Source organism: Mobula birostris, chromosome 13 (assembly GCF_030028105.1).
Source record: "Mobula birostris isolate sMobBir1 chromosome 13, sMobBir1.hap1, whole genome shotgun sequence".
In the NCBI taxonomy this organism is placed as follows: Eukaryota; Metazoa; Chordata; class Chondrichthyes; order Myliobatiformes; family Myliobatidae; genus Mobula; species Mobula birostris.
The window spans coordinates 73,088,790-73,106,448 of NC_092382.1; the positions used below are offsets into that span (position 1 = coordinate 73,088,790).

At 44.8% G+C, this 17,659-nt stretch overlaps 1 protein-coding gene across 1 annotated transcript in view; it reads left to right on the forward strand.

Annotated features, from left to right (window-relative positions):
- LOC140206980 (NACHT, LRR and PYD domains-containing protein 3-like) overlaps nucleotides 1–16,486 on the forward strand; it is a 41,825-nt gene extending 25,339 nt beyond the window's left edge. The window contains exons 6-12 of the mRNA XM_072275297.1: nucleotides 4,143–4,314; nucleotides 4,413–4,478; nucleotides 11,575–13,342; nucleotides 14,524–14,610; nucleotides 14,760–14,930; nucleotides 15,090–15,257; nucleotides 15,419–16,486. Of these exons, the coding sequence (XP_072131398.1) occupies nucleotides 4,143–4,314; nucleotides 4,413–4,478; nucleotides 11,575–13,342; nucleotides 14,524–14,610; nucleotides 14,760–14,930; nucleotides 15,090–15,257; nucleotides 15,419–15,506 (2,520 nt within the window). The 3' untranslated portion in view covers nucleotides 15,507–16,486. The remainder of the gene's footprint in view (nucleotides 1–4,142; nucleotides 4,315–4,412; nucleotides 4,479–11,574; nucleotides 13,343–14,523; nucleotides 14,611–14,759; nucleotides 14,931–15,089; nucleotides 15,258–15,418) is intronic.
- Nucleotides 16,487–17,659: the final 1,173 nt, after the last annotated feature.

Genomic DNA, 17,659 nt, shown 5'->3' on the forward strand with positions numbered 1-17,659 from the left:
TGATATCTCATCTGTACCTCTCCCCAGCACCTTAAACCTGTGTCCTCCTGTGGTAACCATTTCTCCCCTGGGAAAAGCCTCTGACTATCCACACGATCAATGCCTCTCATCGTCTTATACACCTGTATCAGGTCACCTCTCATCCTCAGTCGCTCCAAGGAGAAAAGCCCGCGTTCCATCAATCTATTCTCATAAGGCATGCTCGCCAATTCAGGCTACATCCTTGCAAATTTCCTCTGCACCCTTTCTATAACTTCCACATCGTTCCTGTAGTGAGGCGACCAGGAATGAGCACAGTACTGCAAGTGGGGTCTGACCAGGGTCGTATATAGCTGCAACATTACCTCTCGGTTCCTAAAATCAATTCCAGGATTAATGAAGGCCTATAGACCGAATATCTTCTTAACCACAGCGTCAACCTGCGCAGCTGTCTTTGAGCGTCCAGTGGATTCGGACCCCCAGATCCCTCTGATCTTGCACACTGCCAAAAGTCTTACCATTAATACTATATTCTGCCATCATATTTGACCTATCAAAATTAAACACTTCACACTTACCTGGGTTGAACTCCAACTGCCACTACTCAGCCCAGTTTTGCATCCTATCAATGTCTGGCTGTAACCCCTGACAGCCCTCCACAGTATCCACAGCTCCAATCTTTCTGTCATCAGCAAACTTAATAACCCATCCCTCCACTTCCTCATCCAGGTCATTTATAAAAATCATGAAGAGTAAGGGTCCCAGAAGAGATCCCTGAGGCACTCCGCTGGTCGCAGACCAGCATGAAGAATATGCCCCATTTACAACCACTCTTTGCCTTCTGTGGGCAAGCCAGTTCTGGATCCACAAAGCAATGTCCTCTTGGATCCCATGCCTCCTTCCTTGCTCAAAAAGCCTTGCATGGGGTACCTTATAAATGCCTTGCTGAAAGCCATACACACTACATCTACTGCTCTTCCTTCAACAATGTGTTTAGACACATCCTTCATAAATTCAATCAGGCTCGAAAGGCACGACCTGCCCTTGACAAAGCCTTGCTGACAATTCCTAAACATATTGTACCTCTTCAAATGTTCATAAATCCTCCCTCTCGGGATCTTCGCCATCAACATACCAACCATTGAAGTAAGACTCACTGGACTGTAATTTCCTGGGCTACCTCTTCTCCCTTTCTTGAATAAAGGAACAACATCCGCAGCCCTCCAATCCGCCGGAAACTCTCCCGTCCCCATTGCCGATTCAAATATCATCGCCAGAGGCTCATAAATCTCCTCCCTCTCCTCCCACAGTAGCCTACGGTACATCTCATCCGGTTCCAGCGACTTATCCAACTTGATGCTTTCCAAAAGCTCCAGAACATCCTCTTTCTTAATATCTACTTGCTCAAGCTTTTTAGTCTGCTGCAAGTCATCACGACAATCACCAAGATCTTTTTCCATCGTGAATACTGAAGTAAAGTATTCATTAAATACATCTGCTATTTCCTCCGGTTCCATACATACTTTCCTACTGTTACACTTGGTAGGTCCTATTCTTTCACGTCTTATCCTCTTGTTCTTCACATACTTGTAGAATACCTTGGGGGTTTCCTTAATCCTGCCCGCCAAAGCCTTCTCGTAGCCCCTTCTGGATCTCCTAATTTCCCTTATAAGCTCCTTCCAGGTAGCCTTATAATCTTCTAGATCCCTAACATTACTTAACTCTCTGGACCTTTTGTAAACTTTTCTTTTCTTTTTGACTAGATTTATTACAGCCTTTGTACCCTTCCATAAGTTCCCTGTCTCATTAGAACGTAACTATGCAGAACTCCACACAAATATCCCCTGAATATTTGACACATTCTTCCATACCTTTCCTTGAGAACATCTGTTCCGAATTTAAGCTACCAATTTCTTGCCTGATAGCCTCATAATTCACCTAAATCCGATTAAACGCTTTTCTAACCTATCTGTTTCTATCTCTTGTCAATGCTATGTTAAAGGTGATAAAATTATGATCACTATCTCCAAAATTCTCTCCCACTGTGAGATCTGACACCTGACCAGGTTTATTTCCCAATACCAAATTAAGTACAGCCTCTCCTCTTGTAGAGTTATCTACATATTGTGACGAGAACCTTTCCTGAATACACCTAACAAACACCACCCCATCTAAATCCCTTGTTCCAGGGAGATGCCAATCGATATTTGGGAAATTAAAATTTCCCATCACGACAACTCTGTTATTATTGCAAGTTTCCAGGATCTGTTTCCCTATCTGCTCCTCGATATCCCTGTTACTATTGGGCGGCCTATAAAAAATACCCAGTAGAGTTATTGACCCCTTCCTGGTCCTAACCTCCACCCGCTGAGACTCCGTAGACAATCCCTCCATGACGTCCACCTTTTCTGAAGCCGTGACACTATCTCTGATTAACAGTGCCACGCCCCACCTCTTTTGCCTCCTTCCCTGTCCTTTCTGAAACATCTAAAACCCGGCACTTGAAGCAACCATTCCTGTCTCTGAGCTATCCAAGTCTCTGTAATGGACACCATATCATATCCCCAAGTACTGATCCACGCTTTACGCTCATCCGCTTTGTTCATAATACTCCTTGCGTTAAAATAGACACATCTCAAACCGTCCATCTGAGCGCGTCTCTTCTCTATCACCTGCCTATCCTCCTTCACACACTGTCTTCAAGCTTTCTCTATTTGTCAGCAAACCGTTTATTCCCCAGTCTCTTCAGTTCTGTTCCCACCCCCCAACAATTCTAGTTTCAACTCTCCTCAGTAACCTTAACAACCTCTCCGCAAGGATATTAGTCCCCCTGTGATTCAAGTGCAACCCGTTCTTTTTGTGCAGGTCACACCTGCCCCAAAAGATGTCCCAATGATCCAGAAATCTGAATCCTTACCATCTGCTCCAATCTCTCAGCCACGCATTTATCCTCTACCTCATTCTCTTCTTGTATTCACTGTCACGTGGCACAGGCAGTAATCCCCAGATCACTACGGTTGAGGTCCTGCTTCTCAACTTCCTTCCTAACTCCTTATAATCTGTTTTCAGGACCTCTTCCCTTTTCCTACCTATGCCATTGGTACCAATATGTACCACGGCTTCTGGCTGTTCGCCCTCCCACTGCAGGATATCTTGGACGCGATCTGAAACATCCAGGACACTGGCACCTAGGGGGCAGACTACCATCCCAGTTTGTTTCCTGAGTCCAGAGAGTCGCCTGTCTGACCCCCAAACTATAGAGTTCCCTATCACTACTGCGTTCCTTTTCCTTTCCCTACCCTGCTGAGCCACTGGGCCAGACTCTGTGCCAGAGGCACGGCCACTGTTGCTTCTCCCAGGTAGGCTGTTCTCAAACAGGAGAACTTATTATCAGGGGGTACAGCCACAGGGGTACTATCTGGTACCTGACTCTTTCCCTTCCTTCGCCTGACTGTGCCCCACTTCCCTGTCCCCCGTGTGAACACCTGCCTATAACCCCGTTCTATCACCTCCTCGCTTTCCCTGACCAGACGAAGATCATCGAGCTGCATCTCCAGTTCCCTAACTCGGTCCCTTAGGAGCTGCAGCTCGACACACCGGGTGCAGATATGGCCGTCCGGGAGGCTGGGAGACACCAGAACCTCCCACATATGTCCCCTTCCCGCAATTAACCAAGTAGACCTACCTCTGTTCGTTACCTCCTCAGCCCGTTTGAGCCAAAGCACTATCACTCTGCCACCTCTCACTCCGCTGTCCGCTGGATATGGCGGTCTTCTTTTTAATTTTTTTTTCACTCTACGTGCTGACGTCAGGCGCCTGCGCAGTCTTGCCACTCTTTTACTCCGAGTAGTAAAACTGCCTCGCTCCGGAAATCCTTAGCCTTTCACCCTTAGCCTTCTTGCTCCCAATTGATGGAGAAGTAAATTAATCACGTTGAATATACTGTAGGGTATCACTAAATCCTTATTCTTTCACAATTTTGATGAAGAATTTCCTTCAGTTACTGTTTCTCTGTTAATGGCTGAACCCGGGGAGTATGAGGCAGCGGCCCAGTAAGTGCATCTGTTCAGAAGCTACTGGGGCCATGAACAGATATTTTCCTGCACATTCTCCATGTCTGTCTGTCTGCTCTACAATAAATTCACTGTTTTTTTCTTTTATAGAAAGTCACTGAACTGACAGAGAAGGGACACCGCACAGAGAGTTCCAGACTATTCCTCAGTCTGGTGATGGGCAAAGGCTCCCAGGCCCGGCGGGCGATGTGGGAATCCTTTGTGACCTGGAGGACTGAGTTACCAAAGTTGGACAGAATACTGAGGGAAATACAGGAGCTCGGTACGTAAAAAACACGCACTGAACACAAAGGCATATTGAAATAAATTGTTCTAATTATTTTAGCTCTGTTTTCATGGACTTTTGTTTTATTTAAACAGGTCCTGATAGAGAGAAGTACATGAACATTGCCCAAGGGTTATCTGAGTTACCCACTCAATTGATAGGTGAGTGCTGAATGCACAGTTCAAACTACATCTCAAATGTCAGGCTGTGACTTGACAGAATCTCGGAATTAAAATTCACCATTAATCTTTTGGTGATCTCTGCAATTCCAGTAACAATTCAGAGAATCTCTCGTTGCAGCCTGAATATTCTAAAATGTATTTTTTCTATTAATCCAGCTGTTGGTTCTGCAGAAGCCTTCACTCCAGGTCCAAATGCTCTGGGAATGCCCACACAACCCAAGGAGTCTCCTGATACTCTGTATCGTGCAGTGCAGGCGACTTCTCTATTTTCAGACCTTTCAGATACCGAAGCATCTTCTCCTTCGCAATGGCACTAGAAACTCAAATCTGTCCGGTGATGCTCTTTACATTTTGTAATATTCTCGCGACTTCCACATTTTTTTTTTCCTGACATTTTCCTTTTCACCCGTTACTGCATCTACATCATTTTTCAGCGGTCCGGTATCGACCCTCTCAATTGCTTTTACTCTTTATATATCTGGAACAGAAGGGAAAAAAAACGCTTCAGTATCCTCTTTCTATATTATTCTTGCATTTCCTGCATAGCCACGTGTGTCTAGGAGCATCTATGACATCGTTGCCTCCGACATGACCTAGACGGTAAATTTCAGGCACTACCCTGTGGAAAAAAAAAAAACAAACAAACTACCCATAAGTGCTGTAAATGCACCCCATCTCATCTTAACCAAATTTCCTCTGGTACAAGACATGGGTCCTGTGTGGGAAAACAAACAAACAAACAAACAAAATACAGGCTGTCTACCCAATCCCTTATCTCTCAAACTTTTACACCTCTGTCCGATCTCTGTTCTAACGCTAGAGTAAACAAACTAGGTTTATCAAACCTCTACTTGTCTCACATGCCACGAAATCCAGGCAACATCCTGATGAACCTGTTCAGCAGTTCCTCTCTACACCATTACCCTGCCTTCTTCCAGCAAACGGTGATGCTCTTCCTAATCAGGAACGTATTAACCTCCATTTTCATTATACCCAACGACTTGTCCTCCTCAGCCGTCTCTGAAAATAATTTCACAGATTCACCATACGTCAGCGAAAGAAATTTCTCCCAATGTGTGGGTCCCCGCCAGCCAGGACAATTCACCACGGTTCCCAAACATGTTAATTTTCTGTATAAGCCTCTCGTGTTGGGCGTTGTCAAACATCCTGCTGATATCCAAGTAGACAATATCCATGTGTAACTTCATCCATCACTTTTGTCACCTCCTGGAAGATCTCAATCAAGTTAGCAAAACTCGACTTCCCCCAGCCAAAGCCTTGCTCTTGAACCGTAACCCACCTCAAACATTCTTTCTTTCATACTCCTGTGGAGCAGTAGATAAAAAAGGCTGAATGTTTGTAAGACCAGCCTCAAGGGCAGCTTTAATTCTGCATTTATAAGGTTGCTGAATGGTCACCTACTATGTTATTATTCGCTCTTAATAATAATATGACATCTTTATATATAAAATTGTAACACTGTGTATCTCGTAACTAATAACCACTCACTTAGATAACCGCAATATACTTACAGAAGAGCAGAAAGATACTGTTTGGGTATGAACGGATTTAAGGAACAACTGATAATAGATTGTGTAATTCTATATCAAGCACTGGGGAACGCAGTGCTCTTTCAGCGTTATATTGTCTATTAAAAATCATTTGATTTTCTCCCTTGCATGGTTAAGAGAAATTCGTAATATCTATAAAATGCATCGAATACTTGTGAAATTTCCACAAGATTTGATAAAGCATTTGTGTACAATAATCGCCCTATTAACAACCACAGCGGAACAACCACCGTTATCAAAATAAATGTGGGGATTTTCTAGAGCGACTCACTAAGCTCACTATGGTTTTATCTAGCTTTAAACCCGCTCTCTATTTTTTCAGAAAAACAAATTTAAAAAAAACAAACAAACATGCGAGTTATACCTTGAGACAGCTATACAGGGATGATTTGAAATTAGTTGCTCTTGCATGAATAAATCTAAAACAAATAATGCAAATAATGGAACTAATTTCCAAAGAGTTGCACATGAAACTTAGACCAGAAAAGTACAGAACATTGAACATAAAGAAAGGTGCAGTAGAGTTAGTAGAATATAAAGCGGAGCATGAGGTTACAGTACAACCGATAGGTGAATATGAAACATATAAGAAAATGGATGAGTGTGTGATAAAGGAAAATCTTCCAACAAAAGTTAATTCAAGGTTGAAGAAAATCTGAATTAACCTCAAACCTAAAGAAATACTAAATTTACATCAAGGTGTAAGAATATCTGCCAAACAGAGCTGAGAAGTAAAAATAGAATAGACACTGAGCACTCACTATGTACATATTGACGTACTCTTTTTGGTGTAGTATCTTGGTCTGAAACGGATCTGAAAGATTTGTAAAGAAAAATGAGAACTCAAATTAAAAAAAAAATAGAAAGCACTATGTTTACTCGAGCACACTTAGATTAACATGGACTAGGACAGTATGAGGAAGAGGAACAGCAGATATAAAAATGTACAGAACAGTCAGATAAACTTCTCAGAATCAGGTTTAATATCACCAACATATATTATGAAATTAGTTGCAATGCGGCAGCACCACAATGCAATAAACATAATAGAGACCAAAAAAAAAAAAAGAATTATAGTAAAGTGTGTGTGGTGCCTATCTCTGGGTGTATGTGTATGGATGGCTGGTTCTTTACTTGTGAAGAGTAAGAGGTAACAAGATGGCACATCATTAAAATTAGTTCAACAATGTCCTGCGGCCTCTGTCACAAGCCGGCTGCTGACATTCGTTGACTTTGATATTTTCCTGCTGCTTAAAATGGTCTTTGTATCTCTTGCCAAGAGAGAGTTCTCCGTAGAGTACTGATTTCAGTAACCTGGAGTTGTCCCTGCCCGACACTTGTTGAATGCCTTGGGATTTTCCTTAATCCTTTCCACCAAGGCCTTCTCATGGCCCCTTGTGGCAGTCCTAATTTCATTTTTAAACTCCTTCCTGCAAGCCTTGTAATCTTCTAGATTCCTATCATTTCCTAGATTTTTTTTGATCCTTTCGTAGGCTCGTCTTTTCTTCTTGACTAGATTTACAACAGCCTTTGTATACCTTGTACATCTTGTACCTTATCATCTTTTCCATGTTTCATTGGAACATACCTACTCAGAACTCCACGCAAGTATCCCCTGAACATTTGCCACATTTCTTCCGTACGTTTCCCTGGCAACATCTGTTTCCAGTTTATGCTTCCAAGTTCCTGCCTGATAGCCCCGTATTTCCTCTTATTCCATTTAAACGTTTCCTTAACTTGTCTGTTTCTATCGCTCTCCAATACTATGGTGCAGAAGATAGAATTCTGCTCACTGGGAGATCTGACACCTGACCAGGTTCACGTCCCAATACCAGATCAAGTACAGCCTCTCCTCTTGTAGTCTGATCTACGTATTGTGTCAAGAAACCTTCCTGAACACACCTACCAAACTCTACACCATCTAAACCCCTCACTCTAAGGAGATGCCAATCAATATTTGAGAAATTAAAATCTCTCACCACAACAACCCTGTCACTATTACTCCTTTCCAGAATCTGTCTCCCTCTCTGCTCCTTGATGTTCCTGTTACTATTGGGTTGTCTATATATATATAAAAACACAGCCGGTAGAGTTGTTGACCCCTTCCTATTCTTAACTTACACTCACAAAGACTCGATAGACAACCTCTCCATGACTTCCTCCTTTTCTGTAGCCATGACACTATCTTTTATCAACAGCGCCACCTCCCCCGCCCCCTCCCCCCCCCCCCCACTCCCTGACCTTTCAGAAACATCTAAAGCCTGGCACTTTAAGTAGCCATTCCTACCCCTACACCATCCAAGTCTCTGTAATGGCCACAACATCAAAACCCCAAGTGCTGATCCACGCTCTAAGCTCATTCGCTTTATTCATGATACTCCTCGCATTAAAATAGACAGATCTCAATCCATAGGACTGAGCGCGTCCCTTCCCTATCACCTGCCTATCCTCCCTTTCGCACTGTCTCCAAGCTTTCTCTATTTGTGAGCCAGCCTCCCTTTCCTCCCTCACTTCAGTTCGATTCCCACCCCCGCCCCCCAGCAACATTCACAAAAATCTTGCTTAAACTACAACTGATGAAAGACACCATACCTTACCATAAATACAAGCCTGCTCCACTTTTAGTATTAGAGTCCTACACATCCAACTGTGGCCAATCCACTGTTACAGGTAGGACAATACACAATAACTCTCTGGCTGTAATTTTACAGAATAAACAAGCAAAAACAACGTTTTAAAATAGCTATAGCCATTCCAAACACACATAACTGACAGAGATCAATTCATGAAAAACATCAGAAATATGCCGAATTTAAGGGAAATTGAAAGAATGTGGAACGTGAACAAAATGTACATTGTCCCGATAGTAATATCCACAACTAGTCTCATCCCAAAACCACTGTACATTAGTACAATTAGCTCCACCCATGTAAATCTTCCGAAAGTCACAATAGTATACACCACGACAGGAGTCTGAAGTTGCCTATCAATTGAGAAATGTTTGTGCTTGGATATGGCCGTACCTCAGGATTTAACAGTTTGAACTGTGAAAGGATAGAAATAATAAGTTCTTTATAAAGCACCTAATTCGGACGATGTTGTTCAATCTGGGATACAGTGGAAATTAGAAAATAAAAGATAAAATAATGGCAGTGTTAAGAAAGGTTCAATTAATTAAAAAAAGTTTTGCGCGTGTGTTTAAAAGTAACAACTGGAGTCTGCATCCCTTACAGTCTCAGTCTCCCTAGTTATAACTGTGTCGAAGACTTTTCACCAGTACTGTAGTGTTAGGTGCTGAACTCCACAGTTTAGGGCAACAGTTCAAAAAAAAAACCTAACCTGCCAATGATTTCGGCAACTGCAACACTGTTTCCCTCTAATATGCTGTTCTCTTTTACCTTGTACGACTTCATTGTACCGGTGTGATTAAATTATCCGTTTGGATCGCATGCAGAAAGGTTTTCCATTGTACCGCGGTACGCGTGACAATAATAAACCAATTTACCGATTTATCGTTGTCAATAATACAGAGCCCCTTGGTTGCTAAGATTTTATACTGGCGTTGGTCGTGGGGATACGTTGGTGGAAGCATCTCTTCCGACAGGAGAAGGGCACAGGCGAGTGATTGGCGACTTAAAACCGGTCGCTTCGGGCAGATGGGACTCGACTCGTCGGCCATGACCGGCCGCTCATCCAAAAGAAGGAAAATTCTGATCTCAACCCTCCGCTGCTTTGCAACTTTACCCTCATTGGGAAGACTTTGGGAGTAAACCCTGTCACGTACACAGTGATGGGTTAAAGAGCCAGCAGAAATACAAAACACTTTGGAGTCCAGTATTGCTATTAACCAATAATATTTGTTAGTAACTACGCAATACAGTAATATAAATGCAGATAAATCAAACAGGTTTGCAATGATTATATACATGTGGAAATATAAGAAAACCATGCTTCTTTAAGTCTAGGGGTAAATAGATAGTCTTACGATAATGAGTAAAATTCAGTTCAGTTCGTGGTAGTGAGTTGAGTAGTGCTGGAGAGAGAGAGAGGGAGAGATTTGAATCTTCAGGTGAGCTGACGCCGTCGATCTTCCCGTTGTCCTCCGAAATCCTTTAAAAGTCACCGACTGTGACAACAACAAAGGGGACCGCTGTTCTCTGGTGGAGCTATCAACCCATGCGAGGGTTGGACACACAAATAACTCCCCTCCGGTCACACCTTCTCTGCACTACGAGAACCACTCATCGATCCGCCTGATCAATACCCCAAAACCCACTTTTTCGGTGGGCACAACAAAGCTCATTGTGTCCAAAATCATGTGTTTCAGGCCTATCATCTGACCTTCTATTTATCTCACCGTACTGAGTACCAACTGTCTCTCAAATAACTCCTCCCTTCTCTCGTCAAACAGGCACTGTCCTTGGAGAAAGTATAAATTACCTGTGAGCAGTCTTCATCTCCCTCTCCCTCTCCCTCTCTCTCTCTCTCCCTCCCTCTCTCTTGCAAACAAGGTGTTTAAGGTGTTTGTGTTAAATAACTCTCTCTGTCTTTTTTCAAAAGCACAGTTCGTAGGGGTAATCGAGCACAGTTTATAAGGGTAATTCAGGACCCCGTCACAACCCAATGGGAAAAGCCTGGAGCTGGAGCAACGCAGACTGGCAACGCCAGCGCTTCTGGTTCCAAACCGTATCGGTCTCTGCCGTTTCTTTGGGTTCATCAGATGCATGGAGAGATGGAGCTAGCTACATGGGCAGCAGTTTTCTCTCCATATCGTAGTGTCCTGGCTTGCGTATCTAGTCAGCGGGACCCAACATCCATGGTCAACTCTGACAGACATAAGACCCATAATACAGCGCCCCACACCCGCACTGCCAGACTGATCAGTAGCATTTGCCAAGACTGCACCCCCTCTCCCAGAAACATGACTTAAATCACTCAGACGCTTGTGGTCCCTCTCACTCACAGAGATACCGTCTTTCACCGCTCCTCCATCTCTAAAACTGAAAACTACCCATTTTCGTTCTTATCATTCCAATGCGTTATCGATACAAAACTTCACGCATATTCCCCTCCTATTTTCATGCAAGAGCAGTGGACACCTGTAACTACCCAGCGTGCAGATTTGCCAAAATGCACAGTGTCCTGCTCTCCATATTTCCACACCAGATGAATATTAACAACGCCTGTTAATGATACAAGTAGTGTTCTAAATATAGTGAAATGTTGTTTTGATGGAAGTGCAGTCAGGATTGCAATAGTATACCAGGGGAATGCTCACCTTCACAAGTAATCAGTACCAGATTATGAGGATTGGACATTTTCTGGGACATTCATCGCTGTAAATTCAGGTGCCTGTGAACAAAATGTTACTTTCTGTCCTAATATCCAGGGAGTCTTGAATTAATTCATGTAATCTTAAACACTGAATGTTGAAATGCATTTATACAGTTCCTTGTCAGATGAGCCATTTAACATTTTGACAATGTTCTCTGTTCCCATGGAAGATGTTCAGCAGAAACACAAGGAGACTCTGCGGACACAAAATGAAACATTGAGAGTGAACACGATCCTGATGACTGAGAAGGTGAAGGTTTTCCAGCTGGTTGATCGATACGCTGAGCTCACGGTCATTTCTACTCTTCGAGATCGGAGACTGGTGGAGCATGAGCTGCTAGCAAGAGGCAGAGACCACGAGGAGTGGAGAGAGAAACATCTCCGCGGAGAGCTGGAGAAAATCCGCATTGATTATCTGTTTCAGAGCAGTTACTCATATAGTTCCTGGGAAAGAATGAAAAGGTTCTTCACACGATCATCTTCGGGAAGTTCGGCTGTCGTGGCCGGAGTCCCAGGGATCGGGAAAACAACAATGGTACAAAAGTTTGTTTATGACTGGGCCACGGGGAAAATATACCAACAATTCCAGTTTGTCTTCAGTTTCAAATTCCGGGATTTAAACTCCATTAACTGTAGAATAAACCTGAGGGAACTGATTCTGGATCAATATCCTTACTTTGGGAATTTCCTGAGAGAGGTCTGGAAGAACCCAGAGGGATTGTTGTTTATATTCGATGGTTTGGATGAATTCAAGCACAGAATCGATTTTGCTGACGGTCGGAGAGACACAGAACTAAAGCACCAGTGCCCAGATCCCAAGTGGTGGTGTGAAGTGTCTGACATAGTGTACAGTTTAATCCAGCACAAGCTGCTCTCAGGGTGTTCAGTGCTGGTGACCACCCGACCCACTGCCTTAGATTTATTGGAAAAGGCGGAGATCAGTGTCTGTGCTGAAATCCTGGGATTTGTTGGTGAGGAACGGAAGGATTATTTCTATAGGCATTTTGAAGATCAGACGGTGGCAGCAGCTGTTTTCAAACACGTGAAGGAGAACGAGATCCTGTACACCATGAGCTACAACCCCTCCTACTGCTGGATCCTCGCTCTGGCACTGGGCCCCTTCTTCACACAAAGAGACAGGGACCCCCAGCGAGTTCCCAAAACTATAACCCAATTATATTCCTACTATACTTACAACATCTTAAAAAACCACGGCCGTGATATTGAGAATCTCCGTGATGTGTTACTCAGGGTTGGTCAGATGGCCTTCACAGGGCTGTCCCAGAAAAAGATCGTCTTTACAGATGGCGATTTGATCAGCTACAATCTGCAGCCTTCGCAGTTCCTGTCCGGGTTCCTGATGGAGCTTTTGGAGAGAGAGAATTCTGCCCGGTGTGTGGTGTACACATTCCCACACCTCACCATCCAAGAGTTTGTAGCTGCAGTCGCACAATTCCTGACTATACATCCCAGGAAAATCCGGAACTTCCTCACTGAGGCCCACAACACGACAGATGGGCGATTTGAAGTATTTCTCCGTTTTGTTGCTGGTCTCTCCTCCCCAATGACAGCTCGGGGCCTGGAGGAGTTTCTGGGTCCATTTGCTAATGAAAGAACCTGCCGGGTGATTGACTGGGTGAAGGAGGAGATTGAACGTCAGATTAGAAACACAGAGACTGAAATTGGTAAAAAGAGCCTCCTGAACACATTGCACTACCTGTTTGAGTCTCAGAATCGTGGACTGGCTCGGACTGCACTGGGATCTGTGGAGACACTTTCATTCCGCGGGATGACGTTGACCCCGATTGACTGCGCGGTCCTGTCTCATGCTATCGGACTCTGTGATACAATAAAACAGCTCAAACTGGAGTACTGCCATATTCAGTGTGAAGGAATCCAGCGGCTGGGACCCGGGCTACACAAGTGCCAAGATTTGAGGTATTTTTTTTTTGTTGTTTTTTTTAACTTTTACTCTGAACAGCGAAACTGTTCCATTGTCTTGTTTCAATGTAAGGGAATTTGTGTAAAACTCTGGTAAATCAGATTGTGAAGAATTGTGAAAAATGCTCAGGAGATTGGTCGGTATTCCTCAAGGACGAGAGGGTTCTGGGATTCCTTGTAAAGGGACGTTGGAGACGTCATCAGATCAGTGAACAATGGCCACTGGTTTAATAGCAGTGAATCACAGGAATGGTCGTGATTCTCGCTGCCAGTGGCACGTCCATTGACAATGTTCCTTCTCACTGTCTCTGACACCCAGACCGACACTGACTGCAGCAGGTGGGTCAGAGATTCACACCCCCTTACCGGTGAGGGACAAGAGACCGTCAGCAGACTGTCCGAGTCAGTGGGAGAGCATTTCTTCTGTGAGATTCCCTCTCCCTTCCCTTCGCTGTGCCTTGCGATTTCCATCAGTCCACCTGTGTGACTGTGCTCACTACCAGATACCCACACCTCATGGGCGCATCTCTTTTCTCCGGTTTGTGGGCCTCTAATTAGACACACCCGTCCGTGCAATCTATTTCTGCCTCCTGGTCTTGTGGGTTCACCTTTTCCATTGGCTATCCTCATCATGGATCTCTCTTCCTCCTGATTGCATCGCTTCACCTTATTCTACTTCCTCCTATGGAATCTCTTTCCATTCCCCTACATCCTTTGGGACCTCCCTTCCACATACACCTTCGTACTGTGGGATCTCCCTTCCACATCCCCTTTCCTCTTGTCTGATCTCTCTTCCCCATCCCCCTGTCTCCTGTTGGATCTCTCTTCCTCATCCCACTCCCCGCTTTGAGGATCCCTTCCACCATTTCAATCGACATTTTCTCCTTCCTGCCGAACTTTCTCCCGCCCTTCTGACCCTCTCAAGTCACCAACACTTTTCTAACCATCGTGGAATGAGACAGAATTTGGTGATTTTTCTGTGTCACACCTATGGACTACATTACTGACGTTCGGTGAATACTCTGGAGCAGGGCAGTGAGGGACCTTGATAGTGATGGGAACTCCGACCAGTGATTTACTGAAGGGTTTAATGTTTCCTGAAATATCCGAGTGAAAGAAATTTCATGAGACCCACGATTTGAATCGCATTGTTCATCAATTTGTCTGTTTGCGTTTAGACTTGGGGATAATAAACTGGGAGATTCAGGAGTGCAAGTGGTGGCTGCGGCTCTCAGAAACCAGGAGTGTAAAGTACTGACACTGTGGTAAGTACCAGGCTGTGGGAGATTGTCTTTACAGTCACTGGGTGTCTGACACTGAACAATAATGTGATCATTAATTGTGCTACTGATAAACACTGGGGATTTTTATCTCCTGTTTCTATATCCTTCGCCCCACTCTCTCACATCTCCAGGCTGGACTACGTTGGTCTCACAGATTCTGGTGCCGAACATCTCGCCTCCGCTCTCAGTACAAACCAATCACTGGTGGAGCTGAACCTGAGTGGTAATGAACTGGGAGATTCTGGAGTGAAACCGGTGTCCGTGGCTCTGAGGAACCCGGAGTGTGAAATACAGAAACTGTGGTAAGTACCAGACTGAGAGATTGTGTTTACAGTCATTGGGTGTCTGAGACCAAATATTAATGTGATCAGTAATTGTATTACTGATAAACTCTGGGGATTTGTACCGTCTCCTGTCTCTCTGCGTCCTTTACTCTTACTCTTTCTCTCGTTCATCTCCAGGCTCTACAGTGTCGGGCTCACAGATTCTGGTGCCGAGGATCTCGCGTCCGATCTCAGTACAAAACGATCAATGGAGGTGCTGAGCTTGGCATCAAACTCGCTCACAGACCTATTTGTCCCCGCTCTCCGTCGCCTCGTACTGAACCTCCCGCATCTGGAATGGATCCGGTGAGTGTTTGTGTTAATGTTCAATGTGATAAAATATCAGCGGACTCACGGGTTTTCTGGTGATATTTATCTGTGTGTGTTGTTGAAAATTAACCCTAGTTCCCTGTTACGACACTATAGTGTAATCCATTTATTTCAGTTTTTTCCTCCATCTGTTTCAGCCTAGCGGGGAATCAGTTTAGTGAGACAGGGAAAATGGAACTGGAGTCTCTGACGGAACTCCGACCCGGACTGAAAGTGGAGCTGTGAACGTCTGCATGTGTGAACATCCCCGCCCGCGGGATAGGGGTATTTTGACCAATTTCCTTCCCTCCTTCAATGCGCGCCCTCCTCTTTAATTTCCAACGGATCTAATGGACCCTGGTCCTGGGCGAGCCCTCTGTGTCGTCAGAGTTGGCCCCGCAGTGACGTATTCCGCCTTACGTCAAGTGTCGCTGCCTTCCAGCGTTCGTCCGTGTTGAGAGCTCCGCCAAGTGTGACCCCGGGAAATTACACAGACAGGAAGACTCCGTGGGTGGGGCTCAGTTCCCAGGGTGGGGTTATCCCGGGAGAGGATGCTTTTGTTCACTTTGAGTTGAGGACGGTGCATTCGGCAGTCTGGCCGATATAATGATGTTAAATTGACAAATCCCTCGGCAGTGACACTGGTCTGCAGCGATCTCGGACACTACCCTGAGATGTGATTTTATAAACATAGGCTCTACGATGCAGAGTGTCGCTGAGAAACGGGACTGATTATTCAACCTGTCACTCGTTGTCTGCGGTCAGTTAATTGTGTGTGACTGTGGTAGAGGTTGCAGCCCCTGTCTAAGTATCTGACGAGGCTGCTGCTCAGGTTCGGGCTGCATTTCAGCCCCGCGCTTCTCATATACGGGCACCCAATACAGAACAGGGCGGGTCGCAAGGAGGATCTCCTGGTAGGATTGTTCCTGGGCCGGGCCAAAATGGTTATTCACGGATCCAGACGGCGGTACGTGGAGGGCTGTGCCCGTCCGAATGGTTGTCCCCCTTCCGAGGATGCGTTCGTGCCCAGCTGTCCTCGGAGAGGGAGCATGCGTCGCAATAGGTACATTGGGGGATTTCCGGGAGCGCTGGGCCCCACAGGGAATCGACTGTTTAATAGACGCTAGTAGCCATTTTTTTTTTAAACTGAGTGTACTCACAGTATTGTAAAATATGAGTGGTTGTACCTTGTGTATTTGTTGTGCAAATAAACTTTTATAGTTTTGTAAATAAAACGGTGAGCAGTTTACTAATTCCCGAATGCCACGCACTGTTTAATTTACATTTGTCATGATGAACTGTATAGACCGCTGTAACGCCTCGTCCATGCAGACAAAATCGAATGAAGAGATTAGAAGCACCGATAAAATATCTGGCGCTAGTCCACTGAAGTCCCGAAGAGGGAGGAATGCGAGTGGAACACCGACATTAAACACGTGGTGAATCACTATCACGTCGCACACTCCCAGCGTCAGATACGGACTGAAGCTCCCTCCGTACCGTCCCATCACACATTACCAGGGTCAGACACAGCGAATCCCCTACACACCGTCCAATCAAAAAAAAAAAAAAAAATCTCGGGTCAGACACAGTGTTAGTACACAATCCGAATCAACTCACCAGTTATCAGACACAGAGCGAACCTCCCTCGGCACCGTCCCATCACAAAACTTTGTGATCAGACACAAAGTGCAGCTCCCTACGCACCGTCCTTACACACAAAACCAGGGTCACGGTTTCATCACAGACTACCACAGTCAAATTCAGAGAGAAGCTCCCTCCGACAAAGCAAGTCCGTCAGTGACTTCTCCGGATAAAAGTGGGTGATAGCATATCAACCAGCTGAAATCGGTGGGGCAGAAACAGGAATGTTATCACCATCGGCACATAACAATTGATGTACATGGCAGACCTGACTTGGGAGACCTCAGAATGGAACAACTGTCCCAAGAAGATGGGAAGATGAGGATAAAGGGGAAGCCTGTTAGGACCGAGATTAGGAAAAACTTCTTCACACAGAGAGCGGTGAATCTGTGGAACTCTCTGCCACAGGAAACAGTTGAGGCCAGTTCATTGGCTATATTTAAGAGGGAGTTAGATATGGCCCTTGTGGCTAAAGGGATCGGGGGTATGGAGAGAAGGCAGGTACAGGGTTCTGAGTTGGATGATCAGCCATGATAACACTGAATGGCTGTACAGGCTCGAAGGGCCGAATAGCCTACTCCTGCACCTATTTTCTATGTTTCTATGTTTCTATCGAACAGGCACTATCAAGGGGATAATTTTCAGTCCTCTCATCCTGAAAATCAGGACAGTTTTGTCAAAAGTAAGATATCCTGAATCGAAAATGGGTAAGTAAAGACGGGCGGCTTGAGTCCAACGACAATTGGGAGCCTAGA